This window comes from Rissa tridactyla, chromosome 6 (genome assembly GCF_028500815.1).
Source record: "Rissa tridactyla isolate bRisTri1 chromosome 6, bRisTri1.patW.cur.20221130, whole genome shotgun sequence".
Taxonomy (NCBI): domain Eukaryota; kingdom Metazoa; phylum Chordata; class Aves; order Charadriiformes; family Laridae; genus Rissa; species Rissa tridactyla.
In genome coordinates this window covers 24809640-24831929 of record NC_071471.1, presented here as the reverse complement: position 1 = coordinate 24831929, position 22290 = coordinate 24809640, and the positions used below count along the sequence as shown (strand labels likewise).

The following is a 22290-nucleotide window of genomic DNA, read 5'->3' as shown; positions in this document are numbered from 1 at the left end:
TACATAGTATCTACAGGAAATAGGAAATGATCTGGTGTTCCTGAGTAAGGACGTATTGGGGAAATGCATTCTACTTCAAAGCCTGATATGTTCAGCATCACACGTAAAATAATCTGCGAGCAAAGAAAACTCTTCTTGGGGCACACCCACACTTGAAAGGGTTAATATAATGGCTGCTTTATAATAGTAGCTGGGGCTTGATTAGCCTGGTAAATGCTATAAATCAAGAAGAAGTATGAAATTGGACATTAAATGTATTGGATGTTATTATAAAAAGAGAAATTGGATAATTTCCGTTCATTTTTATCTGAAAATGAGAAATGGTCCAGGTAATGAATCGCAGTGATCTGCTGAAATGCTTATCATTTATTTGCAAGGTACTTTTCTGCTAAGATAAGGTGTGCATTTGATCTCTCAGAGTTATTCACCATAGTATTTTGCCTGGATGATACTAAACAAGGTTTATAAACATTTGTGCTGTAATAGTCCTTGATAACAAAATAAAAAGACCAAAATACAGAGGACTTGGGCTTTCTGACTCCGACTGTGAAAGGCAGTCCGTCCTGGGTGGCTGTTGAACGGGAGATTTTGGATTGCAATTGTGACTTGTGCATGACACGTACCTGACTCCTGCTTTCAACTCTGTTGGTCTTTATTGGCCAGAGGTGTCTAATTTTGGGCACAGTCTCCTGTCATGACAGATAAATCCCACCTTACATACCTTGTATTTCTAGCGCTACATGGCTATTGAAAACAGAAAAGGAAGAAAGAAATGAAAAATAGAATTTTATTGCTAGAATATTTGGTATGGGAGAGAGGGAAAATAACACAGCAATAAGAAAGATTCATGCATTTCAGTTTACTAGCAATAAATAATAGGATGCATTTTTCACATGCAAAAAACCCAGAATATTTTTTATAGATATTTACAGAAAATTATAAATAAACCTATAGCTTCCATCACGATTTGTGTCAATTAAAATATTTCTTTTATTATCATTTAAAATACTGTTGCTTTAATATGTCCAAATATGCAAAAAACCCTTTTCTTCCATTTCCTGCAATCATTTTTTCTTTCATTAAAATGTATCTCCCTGTCATACAAAAGGTAGCTGCTATGCAGCATTCAACATGATGAAGTTGTTAAAACTACAAATAAGGACTCAAACAAACCTATCTGGAAATACTGGTAGGGAACTTCTTAATTAATTATCTGTGACTTTAGAATAAAACTAATGACTTATTACTTTCTACCAAAATGCACCACACCTTTCTCTAACGAGTCCTCCAAAATTGGATTGGTGCAAGCATAAACTTGGTTGACTTCAATCGTGTGCCGTTTGAGGTGGTGTTTGAGGGTAACCGTGGTGTTTGAGGGTAAATAGGAGGTAGAGAAAAATAATTTGAGCCTTTAAAAGTTTGAGATAAATACGTGCTACAAAATCCTGGCTCTAGAAAAAATAACGATTACGTTTACTGAGATGAATCTTTTATCCCTGCTTTGTAGGTATTGATCAAGATCCCTCTTAACTCTCTCTCTCTATTATTGATCACATACTGTTGCTTTTTGCAAAATAATTGCTCTGGAAGCTCATTGAACTTTCACATTTTAAGAACTGTATAATACTGTCGGCTGGCCCAAAAAATAGAAGGGTATGAAATTAGTATGTTCTTCACATTTGTTAGCGTGCTTAATTTCCAAAGGATGTATGTTCATTCTTCTCACATTTTGCTTGACAAAGAAAGTTGGAATTTCTTCAAGAAGAAAATATGAAATGAATATTTCATTTTGACTTAAAATATTGTTTCCGTCTGAAAAAAACCAACATTTCTCAGTCTTTCTTAGGTTTTTTTAGCTTTCTGCTAACAAGTATCTTTCTTGATAGCTTTCTGCTATCAAGTATTTCATGCAACACAAGAACATTAAATTCCATTTTTAAACTATACATCAAGTGTAGAAAAAAGACCAAAACATATCTTTACCTTTTGACAAGAAAAACAGTGCTAACTGGGAAGAGAATTAGGCCTTAATGGTCTTATACATTATATGGGTTGTGATAGAAATCTTTTGTAAATCTAAACAAATAAAAGCATACATTAGTGTATCAGGGTTTGCAAAGGAACTTACTGATGGAAGAGAACTGTGTGACTTTCCTGAAAATTTAAACTCTCATAAAACATTCCTCTGGAAATTCTGAACTTTCTGTTCTTTTTTAAAATGTCAAATGGAAGGAAAGCTCTCACACCCTTGATAAACGTATAAAATCGTTCCAGAATTAGTTGAATGTAAAAGGTTAATTAAAGCAGATATTAAATAACCTAGGCTCTGTATAGCAGTATGAGCTTTTAGCATTTTGTAAACAGCTAATTACACTATAATACAGACTTTTTATAGTGAATTATCAGTGCAGCAACAGCCCAACAGTGATTTGTACTAGTCAGTACATCTATGAGATTTAAATGAGAAAATTACCTCTTATCTCAGCAAGAAGTAATTGATTTCAATGCGCTTAAAAATATATTATCCACTTCTACATTTTTTACTTCTACAAGGAGTACCATTTTGTTACGTAATGACAAATAACATATAAAGGAATCTTGAAATTGTACACAAAATTCTGTTTTTAGAAATCCAAGTTATTTTCTATGTAAATAAATATATAGAAAGTCTGTTTATATATAAAAGTTCATAAAGTGCTGTTTATGTAAAATACCCTAAACAGCAATCCTAAACCCCATGCTTTGCTGAACTAATCTTACAAGTAGACAAGGTGCTATACACTGTGACCTTGAAAATTCCCAGTTGCCTTTGCTATTCACTTATCCGTGTGCATTAGTCCTGGTCAGGAATCACAGCGTAGGTTCAGGTAGTCTGCCTGAATCTCCTGAATCATAATCAGTCCCTGAACTTTTCTAATCTCCACCCAAAGGGATTCCTGCCGTGGCAGCCCCAGTTTTCATTTTAGACACAGAAAAAGAGGCCCAGTTCTCCCTCTTCCCTGCTGCATCCCATCAACTAGTGGTACGGACTTGATCGTTTGCTTCCTCTGCCTCATTCAATTCACACATATTTCTTCCATCTTTCTGGAGGAATTCTAGCCCAAACCTCACCAGTTCTGCACGTGTATGCACGTGTATCCATGAGATGAGGGAAGCAGAGAAAGCAGAAAATAATTTTAATTAACTGAAACAGAAAATGAGATAAAATTATTCTGTAGACTAGTGGTTAATACGTTCACTAGGGAGGTTTCGGCTCCTGTCCAAATAAGTGTTTCTGTTTAATGTAAAATGAATCATCAACTAAAATACAGTAATCTTCTGTGTAGTCAAGATCAGAATCCAGGTCTTCCAGTACCCTATTCAGTAGTCTACAGCAGAATGACTGCTCACGTGCTTTCTGAACTAGTGACCCTTATGTATATGTATATTTGCATTTACTCAAGATCAAGCTTTTAAAAAAGACCAAAGATCATTATTTTTTCCTCCTGAAATTAGGGGGACTACGTTGTCTCCCATCAATCTGAATGTCCTTTATTGATCTGAAGATCTCGGGCTTTGTGTGACTAGCTCCCGTTTTAAATGGGCACCACCTGGGCTCCTCAGTGGTGATGCTTGGGCTGGTTTGAAACTGATGCTTGGGCATGGTTTTACATTATGCTGATTCTGAAAGCATTAAGAAAACTTCTCATCCCATAAAATAAGTTGCCAGATCTGGTTCAATTGCCATGTCTTAGTTTACTGACGAAAAAAGTAGCATTATTTCCTTCTATCACATCTTCAGAAATACTATTGTAATGCTTTCATACAGATAAGGACTAAAATCATCCATTTGCCCAACTTAATTCCAAAAGACAGTCTGCAGCCTACATCCTTTCTTATTTATGCTCAATACAATACTGGAAAAAGAAACGTACTGGATTCTCTGTCAGAGCATTTCTTTGTATTACCCTATCTCTTTGAAATCTAAGTCACAATGGCTGTGTGCCATTTTGCTATCACTTACATTGAAAATCTGAATTATAAACAAGTGACAAGTTTGCCAATTTAGATTAAGCAAATGTCACAGCTTTCAATCCAATTTATTACATATACCTCAACTTACACTATACTTACCAGAAAAGAAAGATGCATATCCCAGAAAGGGGCAGTGATACATTTAAAATGTAAAATTAATTAATCTTTTCTGAGTTTCACAGTGTCTCTTGCCTTCCCAGTTTTGTCATTTAGATAGCAAGCTCCCTGAGGTATTTTCTACCACATTGAGTTGTATCAAGCTAAACAGACTGTCAGCAATCTTCCTAACAAAAAACTACACAAAATCATTTTTAAAAAGCCTAATTTATTGATGATTTTGTCAATAAGTGTTCTCTGTCAACAAGAGGAAAAGCTGTATTTTATAGGGCTCTTAAAAAATCAAAAGCACTTTTGTGGTTTACAACTCAACTCTTGTATATATATGCTTTCTGGATCCCAATGTTATACCTCAAACAGGAGGCAAATCCTTTAGATTTAAGACATATTCTCTCACAGTATTTACTGATTCATTAGGGTGCAGGGCACGTGGAATTTTAAGCATTAGACTTGCCTTTCAGCTGTCAAGTCTTCTTGCTCTATACGGTAAGGTGGGAACCTGGAGCCAATGTCAAAGTATCACATATTTATGACCACACGAACAGAACTATCACATATGCCTGAAGTCACTAGCCACAGAGAATTACTTAGAGCCCCAGGGAAGCCGAGTGGCTATGGATAAATGGGGAGAGATCCTTGGCTGGTGCAGACTGTCATAATAACATTCATTTATTTTCTTGGCCTGTAGGCAGAAGTATAATATGCTTTGGGGCTCCCCGATTGAGGCAATTTCTTACTCTTCTTTCTCACTTTGCCTCTTCATTATCTCATGCAAGCTATTGCTTTCATTGTGATCACTGCTTGAATTCAGATGTTGGCTTATAGTTGCTACATACAGTACTTTATTATTTTTACAAGAAGGCAGAAACACAATGGGAATGGAGTCCCTTTCTTAACCATAATGCAGCAAACACCTTCCAACACACTGCTAAGCAACACAAGAAGCAAAAATAAAACTGAATCTTTATAGCACACTCCCTATCTCATCCTCCCAGCACTCCTTTTCCACTGCACTCATTTTAAATGGTAGCCAACTTCAACTGGGTGCTTCGGGCTTTATGCTCAAGCTGTATATGGTTACAAGGAGAAGAAGAAAAAAATATAATGAAAAAAATATAATTAAAAAAAATTAGAAGCTTTGAAGAGTGTCTCCAAATGCTCATGTAAAAAGATAAAGGCTTTAATTAATTAAAATGATTTATCAACCTTAACTACAGTGTCACAGTTAATAAGTGCTATTCAACAAGGGGGTGACTAACCCTCCTCCTGGGTGCTCACAAAAGGCTTGCAAGGACTGGTGCAGGCAGTGTAAAAATCTCAAAACAGCACATGTATAGGAGAGAGCCCCCAGCAAACCAGACAAGAATTACCCAAAAAAGAAGAAAATTAGGAAATTTTTGACTCGAGATGGATGGAATTAGAAGGATCAAGAGGTTTGTAGTCACAGATGAGTTGCTGACATAAAGGAAAAAGCTCGTGTTGACGTTTGAAACCTTTGCTTTCCCAGAATAAGTATTTGGAAATGCAAAATAAGTGTCTGATATTTCCTAAATTCTTCTGACTACGACATAACATAATACAAATGTATGTATATAAGTTGAATTTCACCTATGTTAAGGCACCAGACCTGGGCTTCTGAATCATTTACATTCCACTTAAGCTCTTATTCTCTCTAGATGAATGAGCTTGTTACCAAGTCATACATATTGAAAAATGTGAGACTGCTAAATTCAAGAGAGAAAAAACAAGCCTAACATTTGTATTTAGGGTACTTTCTGAACTCTGGAAAGGGACTTTACATACTGTGAATTAAGGACAGTTCCTATAGTTCTGGATAAATACAGCAACTGAGGTAAAAGTATCTATCTTTGTTGTCGCTGTTGTAGAAGTAAAACTCTCCTGCAAACATAAGAGGAAAAAAAAAAACACCACACAACAAAACCCTGAATAACATTCTATCACAGCTATACGCTGCTTGATGATCGCTGTGTGACTAGCAGAACTTATGCTATCATGGATGGCACGTGGTCCAAATTACTAACTGCACTGGAAAATATTTTTTTACCTCTGGAAGCTCTGTAGTAGAGAGAGAGTCTGTCTGTGGGTATGCGCACAGGCACAGTTATATCAATAATAATTTTCACATTGTAAACAGTGCGACTACAGATCAGTACCTATTTTGAAGACAATAAGTTTTCATGTGAAAGGCCTAAATATCAGTTGAAACAGCCAGGTGAGATTTAAATGCATTGCCTGAAACTGGCAAAGATGGCCAAGTTTCTGAAGGAAGGATTACATTGCAAAAGAAAATCTAAAATTAACTGAAATCTACACTGTCTAAACTAAAAAGTGCAATTATGAGACCAAGATTATAGTGGAATAAAACATTAGTTAAAACCAACATGGAATGATATAAACACAATGATGAAGGGGAGCATACTTTTTCAGCGCTTCCATATAGCCGCTCTCTGTCGAAAAGACTATTATGCTTTAATTGATATTTACTGTATCAGGACCGTATGTAATCTTTGTGGTTTTCTTTTTTAATGATAGAGTAACAAAATTAAATAAAATTGCTGTCCTTTTGAGTCTTTTTTTTTTATTCTTTGTTGTTGAGAAGCAAAGTGTTGTAAAAGAAATGAAAAGTTAAAATTTCCATTTAGCAGTATTTTAGAACATTGTCTTCAGAAATGACAGTACTGTATACCCTGCTTATTTAAAGTGGTTCAACACGAATGTGCAGAGGTGTTTCTCTGCCATTAAAAATGAAAGGGTAATAATTGTTGACACTGCACACATCAGACAATGAAAATTTAGGCAAAACTCTTCCATTTTAGTACCTAGCATTTTACGTGGTCTGAGACTTTTCCCTAGGTTCTTCCTTTAGAAAGCTTAGTGATTTCAAATGTAAAAAGAAGGCGAATGCCCAGAGCTGATACAATTTAATGATTATGCATCTGATATGAAAATAGATAATTTAAAATATAAATAAAATAAAAGCATTTTTTAATTTCACAGCAGGGTTTTTTTTTTCTGTATTTCTATGACTAATTTACAGCTAACTGAGCACTCTCTGTCCTACGATATTTACTTCTAGATGAGGAAACGTGAAAAAATCCTTTCAGTGGTTACTCAGATGACCAACCACAGTGCATCTGCTTATGAATGTAGTGACCTCAGCTCTAAAGGCCATTGTGCTGCATGGTTAAGATCATGTCAAGAATCCAGAAATGCCATTGTGATTTACCTTTTGGTAGAACAATTGTACAGCATATCTTCGAAGGTATATTCACCAATATACCGTATATCTGTTTTATACAGCTTTGCGTCAATCAATCCATACGAGTCCTTACTATCATTTCCTGCTATTCTGAGCATTTCAGACAGAACTTAAGTGAACACGTTTGAAACTGGGAATTAAATATGAACTTAAGCAATGCAACTGATTTTCACAGGTTGGGAAAAGAGCAACCTAAATGGAAAAATTAGTGACAGCTTTCATGCCAGGTACCTTGTCACCAGTTCTCAGCCGCAAAGCCAGTAGTGTTTACTCAGTGCGTTTTGGTGCTGGTCATTTATCCTGACCAGCATTACTCTTCACTTGCAATGGCTATGCACAGAATTGCTCCCAGTATCGGCTTTATGTGAGAAATTTCAAATGTCGATGGAAAAGATTAAGTGCATGATATGTTTTTCCCCCATGCTGTGAGCCCAGGGAACTTAGAGTTGGTCATCTCATTATTTAGACTAATGCCTCAGGAGCATTTAATGTTTTATTTTGTGTTAATCACATTAGCAATAATATAGTGCGTCTACAATGGCCTGGGCTTCTTTCCAAAGCTGTGCTGTTTGCATTCAAGGAAAATAAAGGAACAGACACCTAAAGTGATTCAGAGAACAAACATTTTACTGCTCTAAAAATCATTGACATAATTCACTGGAGGGAACTGTTATTTCTAAGCCAGGAATTAACTACCCTCATCTGTAGGAAATTGTCAAAATACATCTCGGCACAGTTTCTTTTCCTCATACAGATCTTTTGTAAAATCAGTTCTCATTTTTCCTGGCTGGCAAAGCTCATTAGTAGTCTAAGTAAGATGCCAACAAAATGGCCTAATTCCTGACTTTTTTCTTTCTTTTTTTTTTTTAAAGCTGTATTCATCTCCCTAGAGTTCGTAAAAGTAGCAATTAGGACATTTGCTCTGTGCAAAAATGATACTTCTTGTAATGCAGTAGTGTTTCTGTCTTTTTGCGTTGACTGAAAATGCGTTTTTGATAATGTTCCAGGGCTTTTTTTTATTAATATAGTTTCAGAATTGTGTACAGAGTATTTGATCTATAGACTTCCTCACAGCATGGGAAGAGGTATGGTAATAATACTGAATTTCTTAAAGCCTGTGGAGGCTGATCAATATTATGTTTTGTGTACTGCCTCTTATTGAAAGGATGATACAGAAATGCATTTGTGTGTCTATACCTCTTCATTTTGCAACATCTTAAGTTAAAGCAAAAAAGCACCTTCCATCACCAGTAGCTGCTCCTCTCTGTGTGATCATTTGTCCTTAACACATGTAGGCTGATAACAGTCTCAACAGATGCTATTCAAAATAATACTATTCGACTTAAAGTGTGGGAAATCAAAACATACCTTTTATTTTTTTCCGAAACAGTTACAGGGTAAAGAGTTTGGATGGGAAGCATCACAGTCACCTCATAAGAGCCTTGCCAGTCTGTGCTGTTATCCAATGATATTTCAAAAGCTCAACTTTGTTGGGATTTACTGGGTTGAGACTCAAAAGAAATAACCTCATTACTACCAAAAGAGGTACCAAATCCCCTCCTTTCTCCTAAGTCAATGCTGCACCAATGCTGTAATACGATACCAGGGGACCCTGTTATTCTAGGAGCCCCACCTCTTATCTGAGACATAAAACTCAGGTGAAAACAAAATAGCAAAATGCAGCCTTACAGAGAAAGTAATAATTGCAGTGTATATCGCAGCTACTATCGTGCACATTCCTCATGTCTAAACTTCTCTTGCAGCTTTAGAAAATTATTCAGGTTACATTATTTTTCATGTGTTATTATTGTTCAGTGTCTGTAATCGCAATGTAGTATTCCTGAGTGATGTGACCTTGTAACCATTTTTCTCCAGACATGCCTGCATCTCAATTGAGTCTGAAAAGATTTTTTTCCAATTCAGAACAAACTTAAACTTTAATAATTTTGTAACATTTTAATATTAAAGATTCTACTGTTAGCATGAGAGTTTCATTTTAGAAGGCTGCTGGTAGCAATGGAGTTACTCTGAATCTCAGATTTGCTAAGGATTTGGGGTTTGGGTTTTTTCTGTAGCTGACATTAAAAACAAAAAATTAGGAGGATTACAGTCCTTTCAAGCTTTCCCATCCTTTTCCCATAAATCTGCATCTGCCTACGAGCAATCACACACCCATTCAGTAAGTAAAGAGTGTAACTGAGAAGGGCGGTGACTACTAACTGGCTATGGCCATGTAGCCTTATGACACTGTTCTGGACCTTCTCTCTTCTCTTCTTGCTCTTCAAAGTAAGAGGGAGCTTATAGACTTGCTTATAGAATGCTCGAAAAGCAGGCAGTAAAATGCTCACCTTGTTCTATAGATCTTGGTTTTTACATAAATGAGCTTCATGAAACTATCTGTTTCTTTCATTGAGAAAATAGCAAATGACAGGGATACCAGGAAGTGCCATTCACCAGCCAATCTGTTGATGACATGCATCTCAGATGAGCTGCGCCAGTACTCTGGCGTGTGGAAAATGAAAATGACCACCAGATCCCTGTATAGCTGAGGGATGCTGAGAGATGGCAAAAATATTAAGGCAAGGCTCTTTGGAAACACTCAGTACCACGTAAGTTTGCTCCTTTTGAAGGAGTGACAGTGACACCATTGACATTGGCGTGAAGGGGAGCAGTGAGCCCCACGCTGGGAGCCTTTGGAAACCTCCCCTCACACTGCAGTTTGGAGTCGGCACAAAAACCAGGGGGGGCATTTCAGAAAAAGGAAGGATGAAGAAAAAGTGCTCTTCTGTGGAAGGGGAACGGCTGATGCACAAGCACACAGCGCACACTGCAGTCCTTACTAAGGAATGGGGAACACAACAAAGCTTCGCTAACCTACCAGAGGAATCTGAACATTGCCAGGTTTGTAGAAAAACAGTTATATCCAAGATACATGTTTTCCAGAGAAGGATATAAAAAAGGGTGAAGAATGGAGGAGTTTTACACATACGTTAAGACATAAAGTTTATTAATCTAAATTTGGACTACTAAAAATACCATTTTATGAATGGCTTTTCTTCTCCCTAAGGCAGGACGAGAAAAACAAAACACGCACATGAACTGTTACTCGCCAAAGTAGAGCTGTAGAGCTGTAAACAGCAAAGCATGTGGCGGCAGCTGGATCACATACCAGAGTGCGATGAAAGGAACAGGAACAATGTATGACTATAAGCACATATAAATAGGAAAACCAAAAATAAAGGGTAAAACCAAAGAGGAAGAGGGAAAAGTAAAGTGAGGGAGAGTTTCACAGAAGAGACACCAGTACAGAAAAGAAGCAAAATAGTGCTGATCAGCTGATGTCCTGAGTGGCAGATTAACATTGCTGCCAAGGCCTGTGGGTTTCACTAGCTGTCTATGGGCCACACACTGAAGATATTCAATGGGGCAACTTTTGTGAACTCCAAGAAAACAGTTCCAGAGAAAGCACAGAAACCAAATTTCTCATGCACTCACTTAGTATCAGAGGCAACTGTGACTTTGGATCCCTGTAGACTGCACACATGTACGTATATACGCATGAATGTAAAATGGCCTTGCACTACACATTTTTCAGAATCGAGCTTTAAAATGGGAACCACGTGCAGCCCACTGCCTGAATATGAAAAAGTCCTGAACTGACTTGCAGCAACATGCTGTGAGTTAGATCTGCTTAGTTAGCGACAGGTAGTATGCTGTTAGGGCAAAGTAAGCATGCAGAGGGGGTTTGGCAGAGTCAGCAGCTATTTTTCCAGTTTAACATGGAATTCAATGTAATTCATGCAATTCCTGTGTCTGTGGACATAAACACACAATCTGCATTTCCCATCCAGCTAGATTTGGTAAACTTTGGTGTAAGAAGCCTGTGTGTCATAATGTAATGAACAATATAACAAATATGTCTTATTCTAGGCTGAGAATCTACTACAATGGTATTCCCTTAAATCTGAAAACAAGTCCCAGTTCTTACACTGTTGCCACACAGAAGTTCACATTATTTTGGTTGCAGCCAACCTTCACCCTGATTTTATTCCAATTCTGTTCACATGCAGCAATATTACTACAAATGATGATTTCTAAAAATTCCACAGAAGTTAAATGGTGCTCATTTTAGTCAACTTTGGTTCCTATTTTTAAGCAAGAGGCTTGATTCCTCACTACAGGTATATTCACATAGCACAATGACATTCATAAGGTACCAGGTGTGCCAGAAGCATTATAGGGCTGTAAATCACTGCTTCGCAGAACTCCTGAGCTGGAGTGCCAAGCTGTCATGAGTGTAAGACACCTGATATTGCATTCTGCCATACAGATCTACCTTGTTACTTCAAAGTGACCAAACTATTTTATCCTGTCCCTCCTGATATCAAGATAAAATACGATTAACGGAATAGAGAATCAGATACCAGATACCTAAAGATCCAGTTCATCATTCTAGTTACTATCCGCATAAGTGCATGATGTAAATGTAAGCCATCATCTATTTTTAAATTTTATCATTTTATTTCACACAGCTGCACAGCTGTAGGGAAGTGATTGGTAAAATTTTGTGCGGTAACATTATCCACAATTTCACAATCTTTTTGATACTTAAGATGACATCTAGAGACTATAACTTGTGGATCTCTTATAGAGCACTACAGTTCCTTCTTCAACTTTATCTTCTATTTGCATTTACACATTATCTTAATGTATTGCAACCCTTCTTTACTTGGAAGGCATTTATAGAGGTAACGTATTAATTTAATTGCCAACTCTGCAACAAAGTAGTTCTTCATATGTCCACTAAAAATTATCCATAGACCTTGACCATAGGACTAGTGTTTTGCAGTAGTATTTCCCAAAAAATTATCTTACTAGTTTTTGTGAAATAACAAGTTCAAAAGTCAAACTATGATAACACTTACCTGTTACTCATATGATTCTAGTGGTTTAAAGTCATACTCTGTTCTATTTCAGTATGTCATGTATATAACATAGAAAGCATTAGCCACATGACAAACAGCTGTCATAACCATTTCGGAAGCATCGTTTACCTGATAATTTATTTTACTCCTTCTCAGCAAGAAATTAAACTGATTTGGTCTTTCTGCTGTGATACCCAAGTGATTATTCCTGCCTTAAAGTGTTTTCATTTATTAACAAAATCAGCTTGAGATGAACTTTGAAGATCTATACTCATGCCATAACTCTCCATGGATTTTGTGTCAATCAAAACATTGTACTATAAAAAGCAGCATCAGTCCACAGCAATAGCAATACATAGCAGAAATACTGCAATCTAGAACCAAAAGCAGATTTTAGGTGTCAGTTTGTTAGGAATACACATCACACTTACTGCCACATGGACAAGAATAATGGCCTGAGCAATCATTATTTATCCTGAAGGTTTTTTAATTTCAATTGTAATGATTTATTAGAGATGGTGAAACAATCTTTTTTAGATTTTGCTCATGTTTCTAGTCTTTACAGTTAATAATTCTGTACTGAATACAATATGCTGGTGATGGATAGCTACAAGCTTCAGATTTATTCATGCAAAAATATTCAAGACTCCTGCTGCAAATGCTGTTTAATGGCCATCTTTGAAAATTGGGTTATAAATCATTTACTCAAAAAACCCTTCCTGGTATGTGCAGTTTTTAAGATATAAGCTGAGGCTTAAAGACTATTTTAGTTAAAATGAGACAGCCAGTGGAAGGCTGAGGCAATTGCACTGAGACAGTGAGTTCTTCCAGTAAAACCTTTGACAAGCAAAGAAGCCAATATAATTAATTATTTTGTAGCAGCACTCCTAGGGCTCTAAACAAAATCACAGCTCTGCTAAGATAGATATTGTATGAACATAATGAAGGATGTGCACTTACAAGCTAAATACACACAACAGATGAACAATGGGGTGGAGGAAGTATTATCCCCAGTTTATAATGTAAGACCAGAAACAGAAAGTGATGCCAGACTTTTCACCTCTTGAATTGCCTTTGTTTCCCCACTGATCTAGAAAAGGAAATAGAGGAGACATGGCTAATTCTGACTCGTATCTGACAGCTCTGTAGTATCATGTTCCATTGGGACATTCACCATCATGCACTTAGATCAGGGAAGATTGTTACTCACATTAGGAGACATTTCTCTTGTAAACTTTCCCAAGCCCGATGTTTTGTTCATTAAATCATTAGCTGCATTAAATAATACACATATAAACAACTATTTCTTGGGGCTTCATTGGTGCTTGAATTTGAAAGATGTTTGGTGCAAGAGGACAACATCAGCAGGACAGTGGATAGTGCCACCATCCATATCATTCGCAGGCCAGTATTTATGGCACTTCCGAGAAGTGTGGTGGGGAATCACCTCAGTTTGAGGTGACTGATGAAACCAGGCTTTTCAGTTCTTTGCAGGGCACTCGAATTGATCAGTCATTAAATAAAAAGGGGGTGGAATCAACTACTTGCTGTCAGGACATGTTTTCAAATAAAAGCAGCCCTGGCTGCTTCATGTGGAGCGCAGCTAACCAGCATGAGTGTATGGTGGGTGCACACCAGCATAGGTGGGACTGCAAGCAAGATTCCACTTGCATAAAGGCCCAAAAATAGAATTTCAGTAATTAGAATTCAGATTCCAGAGAAATATCTCTATTTACAGATTTCCTGGCAGCTAAAGTGAGGGATGGCTGAGAATCACACTTGTAAGTATAGACACCAAAAGTTCTGCTCTGCATGCCTACATTCTCATGAAGACATGAGTCCATACATTTTTCTGTGGCTTCACTGTGGAAAGCAGAGATTTTATCCTACAGTGTTGACTTTGTGGTCATTTGAAGCAAGGGAATTAAAAGTTTGCAATGCCTGAATAGTGATTTACTACTCGGTATTCCTATGGATTGGTTTTGTATTTCTTACTACTAGTTCCCCTGACAATTTGGGATTTATCTTTCCATCCATTTTCATTTCAAACCACATAAGAAAAGATGTTATTGACTGCTTTGTATTCAGTGACAAATTCCTCCTCTTATTACCAAATGCATTCTGACTGCTGCTAAAAAAAATGATGCACTTGATAGCACACGGGGATTTAAATACCGTCAACTGTAAAGGGTACTTCTGCAGACTAATGCACGGTTCCTAGCAATGCTTAGACCTAATTGCTAGAGTCTGACTGAAGTAAAGAGCTTGGCTTCCAGGTTTTGAATAGAGCAGCTTTGAACAATCTCTGAATCCAAGTTTTCATCCAGCCATTATTTAAAAACAAAAAACTACACACACACCCCCAAAAAAGACCCAAAGGAAGAAGAACACAGAGCAGCTTTCAAGGATTTTGAATTCCTTCATATTGAAGGCATTTGAATCTAAGACATTAGTAAACCTTATCTAAATACACAGAGTAGATAAACTCCACTGCAATATAGTTCTGATTAAAAAGTCATTGCATTTTTTTTTTATGGAAGTCATCCTAAATGTTTAATGTATAGAATAAAAAGATGCAAAAATAGAAAGTCAGAAATAAAAGCATACAATATTTAGAGGAGCCAAGAAGAAATGAACAAGGAACAGAGAGCAACCAGGAAAGTGGGAAAGAAGGACGGAAAAGGGAGACTGCAAGAAGTAGAACAAGGTAACAGGGGAAAAAGAGACAAAGTTGACAGCAAGAAAGGAGAAAAAATACTAAGAGAGTATTTTTCTGACCGTCCATTAAATTTTCTCACAGAAGTGGAAAACTGAGAAGGTTAAAAAAGGATAGACTTTTATACAAATAATAACAATATGGTATTTCTTAGAGGCCTTTGTATTAATTTTTAAGAGTTTTAAGTTTACAAATTCTAGTGCAATAGCATTAGATCTAGCTGGTCTTATGAGGAAGTCAAGGATGTAAACTTGAAGTGCATATCAGTAGTTAACTTCAGTTGTCTTGACTGTCTCATGTAATTCCTTATGCTTTGTTTTTTCAACATTTGCAATTTAAAAATAGCATTCTAGTTCATGTCAAGTATATCAGAGCTAATTATAGCAGACCATGATTTGCAATGCTAGGTGCCTGATGTTAGGCTCCCAAGCCTACGTTTGATATGAAATAATTAGCCTCAATTTCAGAACTGACTGAAATAAGTCTGCTTAGTGCATACTTAATAAAATTGCTAATATGCAAAATATTACAAAAAATTTATTGCTATTTTAATGCATTAAAAAAACCTCACATAGAATGCAAAGAATGATCGGGTCCTTTTCCCAAGGGACTTTAAATCAATAGGTAAGATTGTGCTATCCACACAAATTTCCAGTAGCGAGATACTATTTCATGAGAAAAACAGCAATGACATCTGACCCTGTGTTTTAAATGAGAGACCAGACCAAAGGAAAGCATCAGCTGTAGTTCTACGGCATTCACATGGCATAAAAACCTTTTTTTTTTTTCCTATGTGAAAAATCTAAGACAGAAGTGTGATTTCATCAGATATTTATTGCTGGATTTTTCTGGCTTAAAGCCAGCTTAAATTACACTTAAAATGTAATATTTCTGTTAAGATTTCATGTGAGTATCTTCATACATGCTATATTATAATAATCTAATGTCTGCAGAATAAACAAAGCAAAACAGCTAGCTACCTCTGTAACTATAAGGATTAGAAATTATACACGCAGAGAAACTTAAGCATACCACAAATTCTGCAGAACTCTGTACATCCAAATTTTTTTTATGCCTGTGGATTCCTGTTGTCAATGTGATTGGTTAGTTGTTATATCACTGCTACTGAAACTATATTACACAGCCAGAAACTCTGGATCCTATTGGCCCCGTTGCCTCCCCTTTTTCCCATTTGCTATTACAGTCCTTTTAGTCCCGGGTGAAATGTTTTCTGTTGTCTTAGCACATTCTATAATAAACGCATCACAACTCCAACACACACAATCAGTCAGAACTGGCAGTTTCTCAACTCCAGTAAGTTCAGAACTGCATGAAGGCTAAATTACTTCTGTCCCAGGAGACTGATTCTTTGAGGTCAAGTCAAGCTCATTAAGGAGAAGAGAGTGTGGGGAAGTTTCTGCTCTAGCCTTTCAGCTGTCCCTCTCATGCGTAAACGCTTTGAATTCTTTTATTTCTAGAATGGTGCAGATCCTTAACTATTGTACTGCTGGTGTTTTTCTGTACTGGCCAAGTAGTGTTGTTGGTGAACACATCTAGCAACTAAGTGTAGTCTAGTAATCAGGGCACATCATTGCATTTAGGAGACTGGGATTTCTCTTTCTGATTCTGACCCAGTTGATGAGTTTGGGGCCATCACACTTGCATTTGTGCCGTTGTTTCAGCATTCACATCCCACTGTAGTTACGCTGTACACTCCGAGGTGCAGGGCTGTCTCACACTGCTTAGTTTTACAATGCCAAGCACAGATAAGGCCCTAGACACCACTGTTCTGTATGTGACAATAACAAATACTATGTCAGACAGATGGTTAAACCTCAATATAATGTTTCCTTTTCTTTTCACATGTAAATGTTTCCATTTTAATGAAATGGAAAATACCTAACTTGCTTTACTCCAAACTAATGAATAGGTTAGTGCCATCAGAAGCTGTTTCTAGCAATTTAAAGAACAGGACCAAAAGAAAAAAGGAAGAGAGACAGCTACTCGTTCTGTCTCCTTGTTGAGTCAGCACCAGGATTGTTATTTTTAATAAAAAGATAGAAATATTTATGCCTGAAGGACTCGGATTTGTTGAAGCTCAAGAGCTATGATAGAAACAAACGTCTTTTTTTCTCTTCTATTCAGTATTTACATATAAAAAGCATCTACTTTGCATATAGTTCCTGTCATTGTCTCTGACTGAATAAGTTTGTGTGCATAATATTTACAGGAAAGAATGCTGAGGTATGTAGTTTTTAATATTAAATATTATTTTTAAATTTATTTTGATGTCTTATTACCAAAAGCAAAAATATACTCAAGAAGGAAGAATGTCAGAAAAACAGTAAAGTGGCCTTAAATGAAAATCTAGTGAAAGAGCACATTTTATTTGCATCAGTAAATTCTCTATTAGCTTGGTGGACCTGGTTCTATGTGGGATCTTGTGAGGCATTCGGGTGCTGTTGGTCACTCTATAGCTATGGGCTTCAGATTCCCCTGGTAAGGTTTGTTATTTGTCATCCCTCACTTGTTCTCCTTCCTTTCTTGGTGTGAACATCAGCACAGGCCTGTTATTCAACTCATAACATCTCAGTCGCATTTCTCCGCAGTTCTGAGTATCAGCCATATTCAGACTCTGCCAATTTTTCCACCATGTCACTTTTAACAGCCAATTTTATTTTTTTCCTGTCCATATTAGTAAAATACCATCCAGGTCCTCATCACGTTGCACATCACCCACCACAATCTCCTCTTCCCTCTGGTTTGCTTCCCTGTACCTTGTGCACTAAGTAAAGCCCTTTCTGAATGCTAGAAGCCATCCATAATGCAGCACAGTCAAGAAATGACAGAGTCCTGCCATCCTACTCTCCGCATACCTCCCTAACTCCAGTTCCTCCTCAACACCTCTCTTCTGCCAGTAATAAAGGATTTCATAGCACAGGTTAATGACTTGATTATCTCTCCCCAGACATGGATCAGAGCCAGGGTAAATATCTAATCTCGGGTGTTGTGAATGGCAGTTAAAAAGAATCTCAAGTTTCCTAAAAACTTATCAAGAACTTCCTTGATTAAAAACAGTGATTTAATGTTTTTCCAGCTCTTCTCTACATTTCTCATATAGTAAGAAACAAGTGGCACAAGAGAAATATTTCTACCCTCAAAGCTCTCTAATGTATATCAGACCATTACCGCCGTCTTTGTTTTGTTGGTTTCTTTTTTAACAGAGTTGGCATAGATCCAGATGAAGATCTGAAAGCAGAAGCTGCAAACGAGGTATGTCAGGATTTTAGACATACACGCTGAATGAAAAACTGTTCAGTTGTTGGCAGATCATGTTTGACAAAAATAATATTTTAGCTGAAAATATTCAACAGGTGGAAAATAAAAAGGAGCTGCAAAGTATCTATTGCACAAGGTAGAAAGAGAGGAGATAGATTTTTTTTCAATGTCCATGAACTCATGAAAATTTTGTAACTAAAAATGTTACAAATTTGTGAAGAAAATTATACATAAATGTGGATATCCTGAGAGATCTAATTAACAAAATAATAGAAGTAGTGCCTTGATAAATCCAAATATTTATCACCTTCCAAATGCTGCATTTCTGGAAGTGAGACATCTCAGAACAATGTTTAATTCCCTGGAATACAAAAGGAAAATATGTAATGTTCAATTCTAGTAGGTTAGATTTATGAAAATATTTTTCAGCTATTTTTCACATGGAAGCATAAGTACATTGTGAACTTGAAAACTTTAAACTAAAGGAGGCTATTTAACAAGCTGCAGCTGTTCATCTGTCACCCTCCCTTTTTTGTCATGCCTGTGTGGCATTGTTTCAAATGCAGCACTGCCTGCAACAACAGTAGAAATCTATAGAGTCAACACAGAGACGCGCCGTGTGCTTCCGCAGGGTAAGCGGAACAGCAGTAGGGCTGGGGAGAAGCAACGCTGCACTTGACAAGTTGCCACAGCCAAAAGCAAAAGAGCACCTAATAATAACTGTGTTCCTGTTTCTAGGAAATACCATCCCGTGCACTCTTTCAGACTGCACAACTGGAACTTAAATTGAAATCACACAACAGTGATATAAATGTAGAAAATTTGTTGGGGCAAGACATGAATAAGAGACCCTGTTCACTTGAAAATACGTTAAAGATATCATTAGGCAGAATTTTAATCTGTCTTACATACTGAGTATTCTTAACATTTACACATATCTGAAGGCATTTAGGGTCTCAGATTTCATTGAAAGTGAATGGATTTCAGGTGTTCTTTGGAGAAAAAAAAAGGAAAAGCAATATTATTCATGTCTGACCATATCCTTAGTTTTACAACTCAGTCACAATTAAAAGGGTTAGCATAAAGCTCCATTGCACCACATGCCAAGATCCTGATTTATTCTGAATCTGAAGGGACTAATCAACTAATATGACTCTCCCTGAGCATCTTGGTGGGAATTCCTGCAATGTCTCAGCCCAAATTCTGACCAAGGCCAGGACACAGAAACTTAATCTATTCTTGACTGGATTTTAAAGATACATAATTTCAGAAATTTTCTATTTCTAATTTTTACTTTACAGCATTCATGAATTATCAAAGATCAGAGACTGCTGAATGCATGTTTTGTGAAAACTTGATTTCTTCAGAAGTCACTAGGCATCTAATTTTCTCCTTCTTTTATTAAAAGTGAAAATAATCATGTTTATGAATAACAATAACACATCCAATGTCCCAACTGTGCCCTGTGAATTAACACCTACCTCTCTTGACAAGAACTTGGCAATACAACACAGAAGTTGTAAATAAATATAACACCTTTCATGCCCTATCATGTCCAAGTCAGCATTCCTTATAGTAGTAAATTTTACCCTGGAAGATAGTTTTGCTACACTGATTATTCCTTTTCCCCCCTGTGTCATTCTATTTTCATTTGTCTGATTTTTTTGTATTTGACATCTCAGTCTTTTACTAATACAGAGCTCTGCTGCATTCTCTGCAGCCCTCTTTGTTTTAACTTAGTACCTGTCACAATTATTCAATTTATGTCAGGTTATTTCTTTTAATTTTCTCTCTCATCTCATCTCTCTCATTCTTCTTCTTCCCCTTTGTTGTCTTTTTCTTTCTCTTTTTTTCAAATATGACATTTTTATTTGATTTACCTACTTTTCATTTTTTTCCTGTGTTAGCGTGTCTTCACAGTGAAAGAAGTTGGTTTTCTTGCATATATCCCATACTAACAAGTGTCATCCATCTAAGAGAACATTGTTGGGCTTTCCAGATTCACAGGGAATGAAAAGTAACAGCCATACACAGGGAAGTTCAGACACAGCTCCAAAGCTGTGTTCCTCTCCCCTTGGAAAGAAGCACAGAAAGAAAAGTAGTGCCATAATTATTAGAATATCATGATCCCTTTGGGAATGACATTTTGTTAGCCATACGCAAATAGCATCCGATCCTGCAGGAAGTAAACTGAAGTAGTCCCACAATGGCAATTAAATGGAAATATCATTTTGTTGATCTCAGAATATAGTGCTTCTCAGCTGCTTAATAAAATTGGAATCATTAATAAAAGTAAATGCTGCACTCTTCCAATGAGTATATAAGCAATGAGAAATGTGCTATACGAGCCAATTTGCGCCTGAACTTATTCACAGAGATGACATTTCTGCAAGGAGGCTTTTTAAATTAAAACAAAAAAAAGCAGTTAAGTTGTAATTTGGTTTGACATGTATTTTTAATATTGGAACTTCATGATTTATTTATGTTATAAAATGGTTTTCACTTTATTCATTTGTTTATTTTTGCAGACTGCATCTAATTTGGATAAAAATACAACCAAAGCTGAGAGTGCATGGCTGTTCAGAATATGGTATGGCTTTGATCACAAGTATCCTTTTCTGCTATAGATGATAGTTTCATTACAACCGGCACCTTCAAAATATTTACAAATCCAAAAATTATTATACTTCTAAAAACAAAAACTAAAGACATTAAAATAAATTACATTTTTGTAAGTGGAAGAAATTTTGAAAGTTCAAAGAAACAGAAGGTCTAGAAAAGCAGGACAGTACAGTGGTAGTATGTTCCTGATTGAGGCTGTAAGGAGTGAGAAGCTCTGCCCTACAGTAATATATTGTCAATAGGTTTAAATAAATTAACCTTTTTAAATTCCAGGATGAAACTAATCCAATTATTAATCAGATATGGTGTAAATTCTGTGTCTGGGAAACCAAAAGGTTGGAGACTGAAGCAGCCCAATGGCTGCTGCCTGTCCATGTATTCACAAAGCAGTAGCTACCCAAGAGAAAGTAAAAATAAGACAAGACTGGTTTACCCACACCTCTTACAAACAGAGGAAGATGCACCTATTATGAAGACACAGCTCCCAGGACTTCCCTGGAGCTCATACTTCCTAGTCCCCAATTCCCGAGCCTTTGTGCTTCTATTCGCATTCTTACTGAGGCAACACTCTCTCGCGTCTACATCCTCCCAAAGCCAAGGTAGAGCAGAGTCTTTGACACCCATACTGTCACTAATGCCTTTGCAAAGATGGTGAAAGCTACCATTCTAATTTATTGCCATTTTAAGCTGACTCTGCAAAGGCTTTGCATAGCTATCAGTAAGATGCCACAGTAACAGTCATGCCCTAAGTCTTTAACAGAGATATAGAACGAATATAAGAGAAGCCCATCTGCTAATTTCTGTGCATACTGGCTCAGGAGCCAAACAGGCAAAGCTCTACCAGTATCCAATAGCACATCTATTGGTCCATTACCCTGCAGAGTAGAGAGTAACATTCAGGCTACATGTCTGTTTTTCTGATACCAGCTACAGCAAACTAGGATGAAGTATTTCAGCTGATAAAATGTAACTCTTTGGGAATACAGCGTTCTTAGAGAATTCAAGTGAAGTTACCCTTCAAAGAGACTTTTGATGGAAAAAACCATCTTTTTGGTTAACAATGAATGTATTGCCCTGATTCATCTACCAGAGCAGTTCTAAGAGCCAAAAAACACTTAGCATTAAAGTGTTTCCCTAGAATAATTCTTCAAGAATACTTAGAAAGGGTAGGTGAATGCTGTATAGAGGGGGAAAATATGTTTAAATGCTAATGCTGAGTACCAGCATAACTGGCTTTAACTACCACCCAGTCCCCCTTCTTTTACAGAAGGAATAGCCTGTGGTTGTGGTATATCTTAGAAACGATAAGTCAGAAGGAACAGATAAACAGGGGGGAA

At 36.7% G+C, this 22290-nt stretch overlaps 1 protein-coding gene across 4 annotated transcripts in view; it reads left to right on the top strand.

Moving 5' to 3' along the window:
* SLC9A9 (solute carrier family 9 member A9) overlaps window positions 1-22290 on the top strand; it is a 208555-nt gene that overhangs the window by 131989 nt on the left and 54276 nt on the right. For 3 of the 4 annotated variants that reach the window (XM_054206426.1, XM_054206424.1, XM_054206425.1), the window contains 2 exons: window positions 18277-18325; window positions 20860-20939. In XM_054206426.1, coding sequence (XP_054062401.1) covers window positions 18277-18325; window positions 20860-20939 — 129 coding nt within the window. The remainder of the gene's footprint in view (window positions 1-18276; window positions 18326-20859; window positions 20940-22290) is intronic. The other variant, XM_054206427.1, reaches the window with a different exon arrangement.